Source organism: Labeo rohita, chromosome 12 (assembly GCF_022985175.1).
Source record: "Labeo rohita strain BAU-BD-2019 chromosome 12, IGBB_LRoh.1.0, whole genome shotgun sequence".
NCBI classification, from domain to species: Eukaryota; Metazoa; Chordata; class Actinopteri; order Cypriniformes; family Cyprinidae; genus Labeo; species Labeo rohita.
In genome coordinates, this window is record NC_066880.1 from 16,871,763 (window position 1) to 16,886,554 (window position 14,792).

Below are 14,792 nucleotides of genomic sequence, written 5' to 3' on the forward strand. Positions count from 1 at the left end.
CATTTTTATTAGAATATAACTTGCTGTACAAATAAAAAGAAATTAAATATTTTACTGCTGAATTTCAGACACATTTTAAAGTAGACCATCAGAATATTCCAAGGTGGGTTACCAGTCCAAAGTATCCAGATTCAACTGAAGCTGAGGAAAGTCTTTTTCATACCATGTCCACTAGTTTAAATGTATTCTCCTGTTTTGAAGGAATGACATTAATAAAGGTCTTGTACAGAACAGCACCCTTGGGAAGTTTTGGGATCACATCCCTGGCTTCGGCACTTCTTGGTAGAGGAACGTACACCTCCTTGGTGAATCTGACAATACCATCCTCTAGAGCATAAAGTGTTTTGTTGGTGCCAATACCGACCTGTGAAGACAGACAATGAAATTACTAAAGGAATACTGTCTATTTCCAATTTTTAATAATCGTATGGAAATAAAGAATTTAAAATAGTGCATTATGATGAAAAATTAACAAAATTAACAAAAAACAACTAAATGAGATTTAATGCAAAAAGATTAAATCTTTACCTTGAAGGTCAAATCTTTTTTCAAACTTATAGGTCACTTTTTAAAATGTGTTATACTTATGATATAAATTGTAGTGAACAAACTATACTTTTATTCAATCAGAAAATGCAAAATAGAAGTTTCTTTATTATAGTAAGAAATAAAATAAACATTTAAATAATATTTTAAGAAAAATGTTAAAGTATAAAATGTCAAAGACATAACAATAATAAAAAAATATTTAATAAATCATTCATAAAACCAAAAATTGATCATGTACAAACATATGTATTGTTTTGGTCACCAGAAATTCTAAGTAATAAATTGTATAAAATTATAACATATAAAACACATAGTAATTTGGCCCGGACAGGCACAGCTATAGCTTTATACAGCTATTCTTTGGAAAATATTTTATTCCAAACATCTTACATGGGCTCCAGGTTGCCAGCGCATTAGACCCCTGCGTTGTGTTGCGAGGATGTTGCCTGCGTGTACAAAGTTGCCTTAAAAATAGAAAAGACAAAACGTCTGTTATAATGCAAGTTAATGAAGGATGAAACAGACTAGCCACTGTAAAAGTACACAATAGTCAAAAAAGTACCATCTTGTTTTTTGTATCCATATCTTCGGCCAGCACTCTTCCCTCCTAGGTTTTTGCTGCTTCCTCCTGATTTCTTTGAAGCAAATCTTGCCAGTACAACAGCAGGTGTCTGACTGAACAGAATGCCTGCAAAGACCAGATAAACAGAGAAATCATTACCTGCAACACATTAGATGATGTTTAATCGTTCCTTCATGTCGTCACAGACATCAGTTTAATATAATCCTCATATAACATGATCCTTAACTATCTGCATTACCATTTACAAAATGTAACAATAAGCCAAATCAGTCAACTCATCACAGTTTAAATGCTGTTGATGCTGCTGTCTACATTTAACACATGCTCACTGTGCTGTCAGGGAAAGGTGGCTTAGCACGCTACTACAATCTCGCAGTCATTACAAAAGGCTGAAACGGCTCAGTTATTTCACAAACGCACCATTATTCAATTCTGACTTGCACTGTACATAATACAATCCAAAAAAGTCATAAAATCTGACTTTACTTACACACTCTAGATTGCAGCATCAAGGACGCGAGCGCCGCCATCTTGAATGACGTAAGTGTGACGCAGCTGGCGCGCTCCCGTGATTCAACAGAACCCGCGAACTACAGAATTTGACTGGCGTGAGTAAAAAGAAAAATGTGTATTTGATGTATATTGTTTATGTACCGCTGCAACAAAGGAGTTGTGAGCATGCTGAGTTACATTAGCATTTGTATCTTGATATTTGATGTTGTCTGGAAGCTGGAAACATTTGTTGTTTTCTCTTTCCGTGTGTGTGTGCAAATGTAAATAATAGCTTCCTAACAGTCACACAGGACGGTTCTTGTTTGTGGTTGTGACTGAATATTGCGAAATCAGCACTGTTTCTCTTAACCGAATATTAGTTATGTTTCAACAGCATATTAATGTAAAATTGCTTTATGAAAGTAACAACGTTTTCCTACGTAACGTCACAGTGATTGTACAGTGTTTAAACTTGCTAGCTTAAACAGCGGTTTTAAACTGTGGTATCCACCGCTGTAAAGAGAGAAGTTGCCAGGAAATCCTATAATAATTATGATTTTACAGTAGTAGGCTAATATATTTTCTAGCTATGGATCTCTAGATCTGTGATTATATTAAACGTTGTCAATTCTGCTGATTTAAACAAGCTACCTAGCTTTCTGACAGATCAGATGAGATTTTGTTGAAACTATAAAAAAAAAGTATTGTAGTGTTGAAAACATCAGTTACATATACACTAACTTACAAGTCAAAAGTTTTTGAACTTCGTGTGTTTTTTTTAAAGAAGTATCTTCTGCTCACCAAGCCTGCATTTATTTGGTCCAATACAGCAGGAGTAGTAATACTGTGAAATTATATTTTAACTCTTTAAAATATTTTTACTCTTTAAAATAACTGTTTTCTGTTTGAATATATTTGTGATCCTGGACCACAAAACCAGTCTTAAGTCGCTGGGGTTTATTTGTAGCAATAGCCAAAAATACATTGTATGGGTCAAAATTATTGATTTTTCTTTTATGGCAAAAATCATTAGGAAATTAAGTAAAGATCATGTTCCATTAAGATATTTTGTAAAATTCTTACTGTAAATATATGAAAACTTAATTTTTAATTAGTGATATACATTGTTAAGAACATTATTTGAAGAACTTTAAAGGTAATTTTCTCAATATTTTAATTTTTTTCACCCTTAGATTCCTGTAGTTGTATCTCGGCCAAATATTGTCCTATCCTAACAAACTATACATCAATGAAAAGCTTATTTATTCAGCTTTCATATTTATATTTATAAATCTCAATTTTGAAAAAAATGACCCTTACGACTGATTTTGTGATCCAGGGTCACATTTTACAGTGTAATTTATTCCTGTGATCAAAGCTGAATTTTCAACGACATTACTCCAGTCCTCAGTGTCACATGATCTTTCGGAAATCATTCTAATATGCTGATTTGGCATTTAAGAAACATTTTTATTATTATTAATATTTAAAACAGTTGAGTACATTTTTTTCAGGATTCTTTGATGAATAGAAATATCCAAAGATCAGCATTTATCTGGAATAAAAAGTTTTTGTTACATTATACACTTTACCGTTCAAAAGCTTTTAGTCAGTATAATTTTTGGGGGGATTTTTATTTAAATTAATACTTTTATTTAGCAAGGATGCTTTGATCAAAAGTGAGGATAAAGACATTTACAATGTTATAAAACATTTCGATTTCAGATAAATGTTCTTTTGAGCTTTCTATTCATCAAAGAAACCTGAAAAAATTCTACTCGGCTGTTTTCAACATAATACTACTACTACTACTACTACTACTAATAATAAATATTTTTTGAGCAGCAAATCAGAATATCAGAATGACTTCTGTAGGATCGTGTGACTCGAGTAATGATGGTAAAAATTCAGCTTTGAAATCACAGGAATAAACTATATTTTGAAATTTTAAATAGTAAAAATATTTCAAAATTTGGATCAAATGAATGCAGGCTTGGTGAGCAGAAGACACTTCTTTAAAAGACATTAGAAATCTTACTGTTCAAAAACTTTTGACTGATAGTGTAGATTTTGGGTTTTAACAAACGTGATACTGAAATCTCAGTATGGCTCCAAAATACAAAATAGTGGATTACTTAGTAAATATATATCCATGACATTTCATATTTTGGCTTTCATTGCTATCTTTCTTCAGAAAAAAATATAAAGGAAATCAAAAATTAGAGCCGGGGACCTCTGGTTGAGTTGCTATAATACGTATCAGCAGGGCATTAAACCCTGCGTGTTTAATTGTGTTTTAATTTGAACTCTCTTTCAGCCCGCAGAACTTTAAATGACGGCTCAGCATGACCTGCATCAGTAGACCTGGGTTCCTCCTAAGTGACAGTGACTCCAGTGATTCCGAGGATCTGCCTGTGTTTGATTTCTCACAGTCAAAATCCAAACAGCCCAACTTGGTGGTTTTAGACAGTTCAGACTCAGAAATGGCTCCTGTTGCTGATCCAATTTCATCTCTGGAGGTCCACGCCTCTGCTGGAGCTGTTAGAAGTGACGTGTTGATGGTCAGTAGTGACAGCGAAGAGGAGGAGGAGACCATGATTCCCTTAGCTGTGAGACTGAAACAGAAACAGCTTGGTCTGGGTACAGCAGCCATCAGTGCAGAGGAGACGCGGGCTTCCAATGGTAGTTCACGACTCTTAGATGTTCCAGCACATCATATCAACCCTGAGGCCCAGCCGGTTGAACGTAACAAGATCTGTAGCAATACAACAAGGCAGTACAGCTCAAACAACGATGCACCATACCTCACAAAAGAACCTCCACCTGAAGCGGAGAATGGCACTTACCTGGCCAAACGCAAGAAAACCCCAGCAGAAGTGGAGGCTGCCAGACAGGAAGCCCTGAGGAAAAGAGCAATGCGAGAGCATCAGCAGGAAGAGAAGGAGAGATTGAGAATGGAGAAGAAAGCTCTGGCTGATGCTGTGAAAGCCCTAAGGCCAGAGGAGTGCATCAAACACATGGTGGTGACGGTCGACCCAGGTAGGTGGCAGTGTGCGCCTGCAGTGCTCATCTTTGCTGTCACAGTTGCTTTCAGTGCTCTGTGTGCTTTGATACTTTTCCCGAGTTGTTAAAAAGCACTGGCATGAGGTATTAAGCTGCATTTGCTCAATGGATTAGTATTGATTAGCTGTCTCTCCCCCATAGGCCTACTGCAGCTGGAAGGTGGCGGCGCTCTTCTGACTTCCCTGCATGCCATGGGCTGCAACTGTGCCATAGAGAAGCAGTCTCTTCCTCGTAGTGTCACCTGGGCTAGACGCTCACCTTGCCCTCAGGCACGACAGCACACTACACATACAAATGCACAAAAGAAAACATTTTCTGTTCCTTTTCATTTGCTTTGAGATGCAGATGGTGATTAAAGTAAATTAAATCAATTCAATAAATTAATTATTTTCTTGCTACGATTGATGTTCAATTTTAAATGACATGTTTTATATAATAAAATAAATATTATTATTGTAAATAATAATAAAACACTATGATAACACTCAATAAATGCTGTTTAATTTAGGCATCACAACATAATATAGTGTACGGAAAGTGATTTTTCATTATGAGATTTGCTAAAGATTAAAGAACAAGAACAAAAATGTACAGATAATTTACCCCCTTGTCACCCCCATGTTCATGTCTTTCTTTCTTCAGTCGTAAAGAAATTATGTTTTTGGAGGCAAACATTTCAGGATTTTTCTCCATATAGTGGACTTCAGTGGTGCCAGCAAGTTTGAACTTCCAAAATGCAGTTTACAGTTTAAATGCAGTTTCTAAGGGCTCTAAATGATTCCAGTCAAGGAAGAAGCGAAACGATCTGTTATTTTCTAAAAAAAAAAAAAATGTATAATTTATATACTTTTTAACATTAACTTTTTAACCTTGTGTAGCTCTGTGTGAATTGCGTGTGCATTCTGGGTCAATACAGTTAGGGTATGTTGAAAAAGTCTCATCTCATTTTCTCCTCCAACTTCAAAATCGTCCTACATAGCTGTAGAAGTACCAACCCAGTGTTTACAAAGTGAACATGGAAAGAAGCTGAAACTTTCTTTACAAAAAAAGGTGAATCAGCAATGTAGTACGATTTCGAAGTCCACTATATGGAGAAAAATCCTGAAATGTTTGCCTCAAAAAACAATGTCTTTACGAATGAAGATAGACAGACATGAACAGCTTGGATGACAAGGGGGTAAGTAAATTATCTTGTAAATTTTTGTTCTGAAGTGAACTTCTTTAGCAATGTTATTACTAATGTATTAGAGTGAGGTTACATGATGGCAAAGGTAATCTACCAGTACATTTAACAAGAGGGGAAATTAACATGAACAATTAAATATCCAATTAATTATGTTCATTTTTGTTTGGGTGTTGTAATTGCCAGAGTATCGCTGTTCTGCAATATATCACCAAAGGGATTCCTGTTGAATGTCACAGATACAGATGCTGAATGTGTGACATTTCAATTTCAAATACGTGAATATGACATCATAAAATCTATATAGTTTATCTAATGTTTGTAGATAAAGAAGATACTTAAATGTCTGTATGATGTGTTATATCTGGGTAAAAGTTATCAACATCTAAACCAGTGGTTCTCAACCAAAAGGCCGGGACCCACTAGGGGGCCTTGAACAAACTTTCAGAGAGCCCCAAGTTTTAAAAGTTATTTAAATATAGTAACTATAATCTAAATTAATATGATTGTAAACAAAAAATAAAGATGTACCACTACCACATTAATCTGACATTATATCTTTGCATCCAGAGGTTTGTGTTATTTTAGATGTGAGATATTTTAAATATTGTCTTTGGATAAAGGGAGGCCTTGTGGTTAAAAGAGGTTGAGAACCTTTGATCTAAATCTTTTTAGACATATTTTTATTGTTCATTTGCAGAGTGGTGAGATGATGTCCATTCCAGACTCAAATACTGTAATCCAAGTTCCTGTGGATGACTTTGTAACTATGATTAATAACTACTGCAAGGTAGGCACATTATGTTCTGGTATGGTGTAATTTTCTATTGGACCATTATAATTACTTAATTAACCATTAATAGGGTAATTGTTTGATGTGCCCTTTTTGCATGATCTGGCAACTAAAAATTAAATTTAAAAGGTTTTGTGTCTGAAAGGGCAACAGAAAAACTAGCAGTTATGACCTTTCCAAAAACAGCCGGAGCAATTAAGGGTAATGAATATAATTATAGGATCACCTCTTAATTATGTAAAAAATGATCCGTACAGTCTTTAAAATATGCTGTCGATCAATACTTGAAAAATACATGTCTTCAATTTTGACAGCCTTTTTTATGGGGCTTTTTTGTTTTTACCCTAGAGGCAGTGCAATGGTGTGTTAATAGAAAACGGCATATCTCTGACTGCCTGGATCCAAGGACTTATGAGCAGGAACCCTGGCAGAACCCTCAGTCTGGTTGTGATTGACATAGAGAAGTACTTTAAGTGAGTGACTTACTGGCAGTGTTTTATTTTTTAAAAAATTTAATAAAGGTTTAATCCAAATGCTTTGACAAAAACACAAGCTTTACACTTACGTTATTTAAAGGAGAAGTTCACTTCCAGAACAAAAATTTACAGAGAATTTACTCACTCCTTATTGTCCAAGATGATCATGAATTTTTTTTGAGGAAAATCATTTCACTCTGTATAATGGACTTCTGTGGTGTTCCTGACTTTGAATTTCCAAAATGCTGTTTAAATGCAGCTTCAAAGGGCTCTAAACGATCCCAGCCAAGGAAGAAAGGTCTTATCTAGTAAAACTATCGTCTATTTTCTATAAAAAAAGACAGTTTATATACTTTTTAACTTGTTTAGTTCTGTGTGAACTCTGTGTATTCCGGTTCAAGACAGTTAGGGTAGGTTAATGTGTAACTTTGTAAAAAAAGATCAAATGCCATTTACAAAAAAATGTAGTTAAAAAAAAAAAAAGCTATGTAGGACAATTTTGAAGTTGGAAGAAAGTGAGATGGGAGTTTTTTTTTTTTTTTTTTTGACTTTAACTGTCATGTCATGTAAAAAGTATATAAATTGTACTTTTTTTTTTCTTTTTTTTTTTGAAAATAACCAATCATTTCACTAAATAAACCTTCTTTCTCAGCTGGGATCCTTTAGAGCCCCTCAAAGCTGCATTTAAACTGCATTTTGTAAGTTCAAACAATAGAAGTCCACTATATGGAGAGAAATCCTGAAATGTTTTCCTCAAAAAACATAATTTCTTTACGGCTGTAGAAAGAAAGACGCGAACATCCAGAATGACAAGGGGGTGAGTAAATTTTTGTTCTGGAAGTAAACTTCGCTTTTAACATTTTTCTGTTTTAGAAAATGTTTACATTTTTAGAAGTTTTTAAAATGCTCTAAGATGTTTTGATTTTTTTTTCAACCCCAATTTAAATAGTAGTCATAAAACAAACATAGACAGATTACTGAAGAGTTTATAACTGCTTAATTTAGCATAAAATGTTCTTTTGCAGATCCCAGAATTCAAAATGTCAGAAGAAATACCGTGAGGCAGTGCTGGGCGAGGAGAAAAATGTGGGACTTCAGGGAGGGCAGAAAAAGAGAAGAAAGAAAGACGATATCAATCAGCTTCCTGATGTCTCACGAGTGCAGGTGGAGGAGGTAAGCTGAACCATCTCATTGGCAGTCGATATAAATTCATGGTCATATTTGAGGTCCTCTGCTTCAACTGAGTCTTTTTTTCCCCCTCACCTGTCCATCAGGCTTTGGTAGACCTGCAGCTGCAAACCGGGGTGCAGGTTTGCTTCCTCTCTACCTGGAAAGACTTCACTGATTATATTACCATGTTAACCAAAGCAGTAGCCGAGGCACCGTTCAAGTGAGTGGAAAGCCAGTTTCCATATTTAACGCTCTCCAGCCAACTGCATCTTTAGCTACAGTGGTTTATTTCTTACTTGGGTATGTTTATTCTTTCCAGGCGGGAGCGAGAGAAGACGGGATTCTCATTTTGTTTGGAGAGCGAGTGGGCAGGGGGTCAGAAGGTGGACCGCTCAGGGAACGGCCTTCTGCAAGTTTGGAAGAGACAAATACAGCAGTTGAACCGTGTCAGTCCTGATATGGCCAGTGCTATACTTAGTGCCTACCCCTCTCCTCGGCTTCTTGCTCAGGTTGAATCAATTTTCAATTATGTAATGTCCAACAACAACATAATATTTTATGTATGACATTTAGGGTGTGTTCACACTTGTCGTGTTTGGTTGGATTAAAATGAACTCTAGTGCGATTGCTCTGTTAGTGCAGTTCATTTGAGTAGGTGTGAACGCGTTGATCCGAACCCTGGTGCACACCAATCAAGCGGACCAAGACCGCTAAAAAGATGGGTCTTTGTCCGCTTCCAAACGAACTCTGTGAACACACCCTTAGTAATTTCTGGTGCGAGATCACAGGTTTAAACATATGTTTGTTACTCGTAGGCATATGCACGGTGCAAATCGGAACATGAAAAAGTTGGTCTGCTGGCAGACATACTCATTCGCCGTGGAGAGGGTGTGACGTCTACAACCCGCAGAGTTGGTCCGGAGCTTTCCAAACGGCTGTTTCTTTTGATGACGTCATGTGATGCAAATCAGCCCCTTGATTCTGCTGTATAGGTTCTTCTGTCTCCTTGTACACATGAGGACAAATATTTATTACAGTTTAGATACATTATAAACTTCAAGTCTGATTTTCCCAGATTTTCAAAGTTATATTTTTGTCTGTTCTTACTATAAATTGTTGCTATTAAATGTTTCTTAAAGTCCCTGAAAACCATTTTACTTTACTTCCACCGGAATTAGTTTTCCTCAAATGACCTCGGTCCAAACCTTTTTGTACCTCTTTACACTAAAGGGGGAACCTTGAAAGTTTCACTTTTTCTGGAACGCTCTTTGAGGTTTTTTGTGTTCTTCATCCCAGTGGCAAATAACCTTGGACGGCTGAAGCCGATATGCAGTAAACTCTCAGAAATGCAACACACGCACAGTATTTCTTGGACACACTGAAGACCCATAGGTCATACCCAAGCTGTTTCATTTAGAATTCATTCACTTTATGTTATCCTTACATATTTTAGCAGCACTAAAGAGGACATTGCTAATTGCAGAAGCAACAGTTTTGGTGTTTTTCCTGTTTAAGGCACTACTGCGCTCCTTTCGGTACCAAAATGGCCCCTTGAGCACACCGTACTCACTGTCTAAGGACTGTAGAGGCTCATGGCTCATTTCCAGCACATTAGAGAATGGCACCTGACCAAGGAGTGTCGTGTTGCCTGAAACGAGCGGTGGGGTAACGAGCCGTTAAATGTGCTTAAGAGATGAGCTGCATGCTTCATCCCTGTCCCTAAAGGCAGTATTTCCTCTACAGTTTAAGGGATGGCATAACAAACTATGGCTAGTAGGTGTGCGCTTGTGCCGAGGGGAATTATACGAGCGGAATTACGGCAGCTTGAAAAGGGATCACCTTGGAGTGATTGTTTAGCTGAATAGTATGAAATCCAATTTTCGTGTACTCTGAGCGCAGACTATAATAGCTTTTATGACCTAGAGTCTGCGGTGCTAACATCTTCAGTGGCTTGTGAATGGTTGAATGGGACTTTAATTTCAAAAAGCAGTTGTAGGATATTACGCCTTACAAAGTACAATGTAACTCATCTAACCTAAATGTTTTGGAGGGGGAATGGTTTCCATTTGCATCTGTGTAAGTGCAAGGGCTCTGTATATCTTCAGCTACTGTATCTGCAATGTGCATAAATGAGTCATGACTGCTCCACTTGATAGATTGCATCCTGTAACGTATTTCTGTTCAGCAGAGGAGCAGTTTCTCATTTCTGGTGCGTGCGGGATTCTTCCCGCTTCTTGTTGGAGATTAATAAGGATCGGGTGTGGCGGTAGGTCAACGTCGGCCACCTTCACTCACAGTCAATAGAGTGGGAAGCAAAGCAGGGCTGTTAGTCACTGTCTTTCCCTGGATATTCTCAACTCGGCTCATCTCTTGGAAAAATGCGGCTTCTTATCGGCCGCCACACAAGATGGAGTGCCACAGGCAGCGCTGTTTATGGTTTTGTGAGTTCGTTTTGTTCCAGTTACAGTTTCGTGTTCTTTTTGGCAGAGTGGGTGCACTTTCAATTTCTTGGGTTGTGCCACAGTAATGCCACCTGTAGTGTGCTGGCCTGCCGTTGACAGTGGCATAATAATAACATTTCCTCAGGCAAGCGATGTGGCAACAAGGCAAAGCCTCTGATATTATCCTTCTATTGCATTCCCGGTGTGTTTTGCCTTGGCGCTCGGTGAATCACGATCCACTCAGAGCCACTTGCTAAAACGACAAGAGAGAATGTCAAAGTCTCCAACAATCTATTTCAGAGCGCGAGTAGGACGGCCACTGTGGTATTGGTTTCTTTGCCACCAGCGTTCAATCAATGTTTCCTGCTTCTCTTTAAAAATAAATCATTATATGGCTCTGCTTCTGCCTTTCTTTTGTTCATTTGCAAATCAGACGCAAGCGATTCGGGTGTTCAGATCCAGCTCTTCTGGGAAAAGAGATGCAAAACCCTCAAGAAAACAACTTTGGATGCCAAAGCTGGAGGCTTTTTAACTTCAGAAGGAAAACATTGCATTGTTATTGCAGGATTTTGTTTTCTACCTTGCCCTCTCCTACCAGCCTTTTTTTAGACTGCACATATGTACACAGTTTTCTTCTCTCACAGTGGCTTTTTGTTGTTGTTTTTTTTGTTCCAGTCAGTTGGCTGAATTTTTGATTGCCACATGAGGGCAGAATTGCTTCACACTGACTGTACACTAACTAGACCAGTGATTCCACACTGGTGTTGCTGTTCTCAACTTGATTATTTATTAAACGCCACATTGCGATCCAACACAGTAGCAAGATTGTTCTTAAAATCGAACAGATGTATTAATATTACCATAGACCGCAGACCCAACAATATGCAAAACTGTTATCTTGGCATGGGCTTGTCTATATGGTTTGAATGTTTGATATTGCTTGAGTTTTGGTGGTTTCTTTCTCTCAACAGCCAGTAATTCACTGCACACTTTTATGCTCCCTAGCTGCAGGTGAAAGTAGTCTGGATTGATTTATTTTATTTGATTATATTCTACTTTGCAGCATTTTGTCACACAACATTTTCATGCTGGCATCTGACTTATTTGCCTAGATCAACTTTATGACTCTTTGTCATCCAAACCCCTTTGACGTAAAATATTTACTTGAAGTGCCCTGGGATTTTATTTTAATAATTAAATAATTTAAAACCATATTCATGTTTACAGCTCTCTGATGTCAGTTAATGGTCACATGACATGGATGTTTTGTTTAATTAGTAGCTTTTTTTCCTTCATCTTGCAGATTCCCTCATGAAGCCCAGTATTTTGGGACAGCATGGGCTAGATTGCTAGAGTGAGAGATGAATTTGCTTCAAAAAGTTTGATTGGCCACATCCTTTAAAATTTTGTTATCCAGTTGAATGCATGATGTATAAGTCCTACTGCAATGGTTTACTAGCTTGCCTTCCAGCTAGCACCATCAAGCCTTTACAAGCCATCCAGAATGCAGCAGCACGTTTGGTCTTCAATCAGTCAAAGAGGAGCCACGTCAGCCCTCTTGGTTGCCAGAATTAAATTTAAGGCTCTGAAGCTAGTATACAGGGGCCACCTACTGGTCTGCATGCTCATACGTAAACACTCTCACTCTCCTTCAAATTCATGCTCCTGCTTATTCACTGCAGTCAGTCAAAATTTGATGTCTGATGGCTACTTCAAAACACTTAAAAATAAATGTGCTTTAAAATGTTCTTCACAGCGATGCCATAGAAGAACCATTTTTGGTTCCACAAAGAACCATTCAGTCAAAGGTTCTTTAAAGAACCTTCTCTTCCTTACCTTTTTATAATCTGAAGAACCTTCTTTCACCACAAAGAACCTTTTGTGAAAAAGAAAGGTTCTTCAGATGTTAAAGGTTCTTTATAGATCCATTTAAACAAAAAAGGTTCTTCTGTGGCATTGTGAAGCACCTTTATTTTTAAGAGTGTATGGGGTCACCTTAAAAAACCTCTACACTCCATGATGGTGGGACACGTTCTTCTACCCAAACCCAAATAACAACTAAAACGCACATCTTCTGGTCTTGTTGCATGCAAGACTGCTATAACCTGACTACAAATTAAACGTTTAAAAACCACTACATTATTTAGTTACTTAGTAACAATCATCTGATCTTTGTCATTAGATTCTTTGATGACAATTCTTCATTGTGCTGCTATTTTTGTCTTTTAATCATTTCATCCGTGTAAACATGCGTTAGATGAATGTCTGTGGCTCCTGATCACAGATCATGATGGTCATTAAATGCAGTTTCACAGGTTCGCTTATAAAGTTCACAAAGTTTTTTTGTACCCTAAATGGTCTTTCTTCACCTAACAACAGTTAGGTTCTTCAAATTATGTTCTTTATGAGATAAATGCCTCTTTTAGGAATTATTAGTGAAACCTAAAATGGTTCTTATATGGAATATTTTGTAATCTTTATTTTCAAAGGAGAAGTCCACTTCCAGAACAAAAATTTACAGATAATTGTGTTGTCATCCAAGATGTGTCTTTCGCAAAGAAATTGTGTTTTTTGAGGAAAACATTTCAGGACTTTTCCATATAATGGACTGGTATGGTGCCCCAAGTTTGAACTTCCAAAATGCAGTTTAAATGCAGCTTCAAACAATCCCAAATGCAGTTGTAAACGATCCCAGACGCAGAAGAAGGGTCTTATCTAGTGAAACGATCAGTTATTTTTGTTAAAAAATGGAGAAAAATGCTGAAATGTTTTCCTCAAAAAACATAATTCCTTTACGACTGAAGAAAGAAAGACATGAACATCTTGGATGACAAGAGGTGAGTACGTTATCTGTAAATTTTTGTTCTGGAAGTGGACTTCTCCTTTAAAAATATGTGTAACAATTTTGAAGTGTAAGTATGTAACAGACAAGTTTGAGTAGAATACATCTTAAGCACAGTATTCTCAAAGAACGTCCACCTTCTAAAAGGCCATCAAAAAACAGATAGAGAATCTCATTGAAGGTCCTTATAAAACTGGATCATTATCTCTCTGTTTTCCGCTCGCTTTCTCCTCACAATCTAAGTTTCGCCATGGGAGGCTGTGCTCTCCGAAGGGTGCTTGAGAGTTTGAGGCTGCTGTGTGGAATCAGGCCAGGGCTCTATTTACTTTAGATCCCAGGCCTCAGCCCTGCGGGGACCCCTAATCAATGCCCGCCTCTCGCCCTCCTCATGATCCCTCTCCCGTAGCGACCTGATGCGATCGCTAATTGGGCTATTTGTGTGGAGCTGAGCGAGCCTGACGTTCTTCCTGCTTGTCAGTGTGTGTGTTTTATGATGTATCCGGGCCGTTTACTTATTTATTTGAAGCATGCACCTTCTGGAGTCTGTAAGGTGGTTTGATGGACTGCGTCCCGAAGGAGTCTCCAGAGGCCGCCCGTGTGTCTACGAGCGTGTGTCGATGTGCGCGGGACGCCGCGCCGGTGTCCTGCCCGCCGCCGCTCAGCATTCATTACACACCGTCACCCTCTGGGGCGTTTTTATTAACATTCCAATCAGTGCCGTACCAGATTGCTCGATCTGCGGAAACAAATTGGGAATAGTCTTTGATATAAGGTTGAAAACACTCTGACAAGAGGAGGCACACAAATATGAATTCATGTGCACGGCACATATTGAGATTTGGTCAATGAGCCAAGTCAGGGCCATTACTCCTCTGTTTGTTATTTAAATGGCTTTGCGCAGCACCTGCACCTGGAGTATATCGCTTTCACAAGCTAGGAGATCTTGTTCCACAAAAATGGCCAGTGGGAAGCTGCCGGTTCCTCCTGAAGTGATAGGCACTTTTCCAGTTCTCTCTCGTGATCCATTGTTGTCTGTATTTCCTTTTTCCCTGCAGCTGACTGATTCTCCGAATGGAGGTGCTTGACAGTCATCGTCGTCTGCAAAAGACACACTTTATTCTCACAGGAAGGCGGCGGTGAGATGGAAAGATGAAGGTAAGACAGAGGGTGTCATTCATCGTGTCTCTCAATTCACAGGTC

At 37.9% G+C, this 14,792-nt stretch overlaps 2 protein-coding genes across 2 annotated transcripts; one reads left to right on the forward strand and one right to left on the reverse strand.

Annotated features, from left to right (window-relative positions):
* mrpl27 (mitochondrial ribosomal protein L27) lies at positions 1 to 1,703 on the reverse strand. Its single transcript, XM_051124593.1, has 4 exons — positions 1,623 to 1,703; positions 1,112 to 1,237; positions 940 to 1,013; positions 1 to 364 (listed from the first exon to the last, which is right to left on the reverse strand). The coding sequence occupies exons 1-4, from the start codon at positions 1,660 to 1,662 to the stop codon at positions 158 to 160; spliced, it is 447 nt and encodes a 148-aa protein (XP_050980550.1). The 5' UTR covers positions 1,663 to 1,703; the 3' UTR covers positions 1 to 157.
* eme1 (essential meiotic structure-specific endonuclease 1) lies at positions 1,654 to 11,350 on the forward strand. Its single transcript, XM_051124586.1, has 9 exons — positions 1,654 to 1,740; positions 3,942 to 4,663; positions 4,829 to 4,956; positions 6,571 to 6,660; positions 7,012 to 7,136; positions 8,165 to 8,312; positions 8,414 to 8,529; positions 8,629 to 8,818; positions 9,125 to 11,350. The coding sequence occupies exons 2-9, from the start codon at positions 3,970 to 3,972 to the stop codon at positions 9,299 to 9,301; spliced, it is 1,668 nt and encodes a 555-aa protein (XP_050980543.1). The 5' UTR covers positions 1,654 to 1,740; positions 3,942 to 3,969; the 3' UTR covers positions 9,302 to 11,350.
* The last annotated feature ends 3,442 nt before the right edge of the window (positions 11,351 to 14,792 follow it).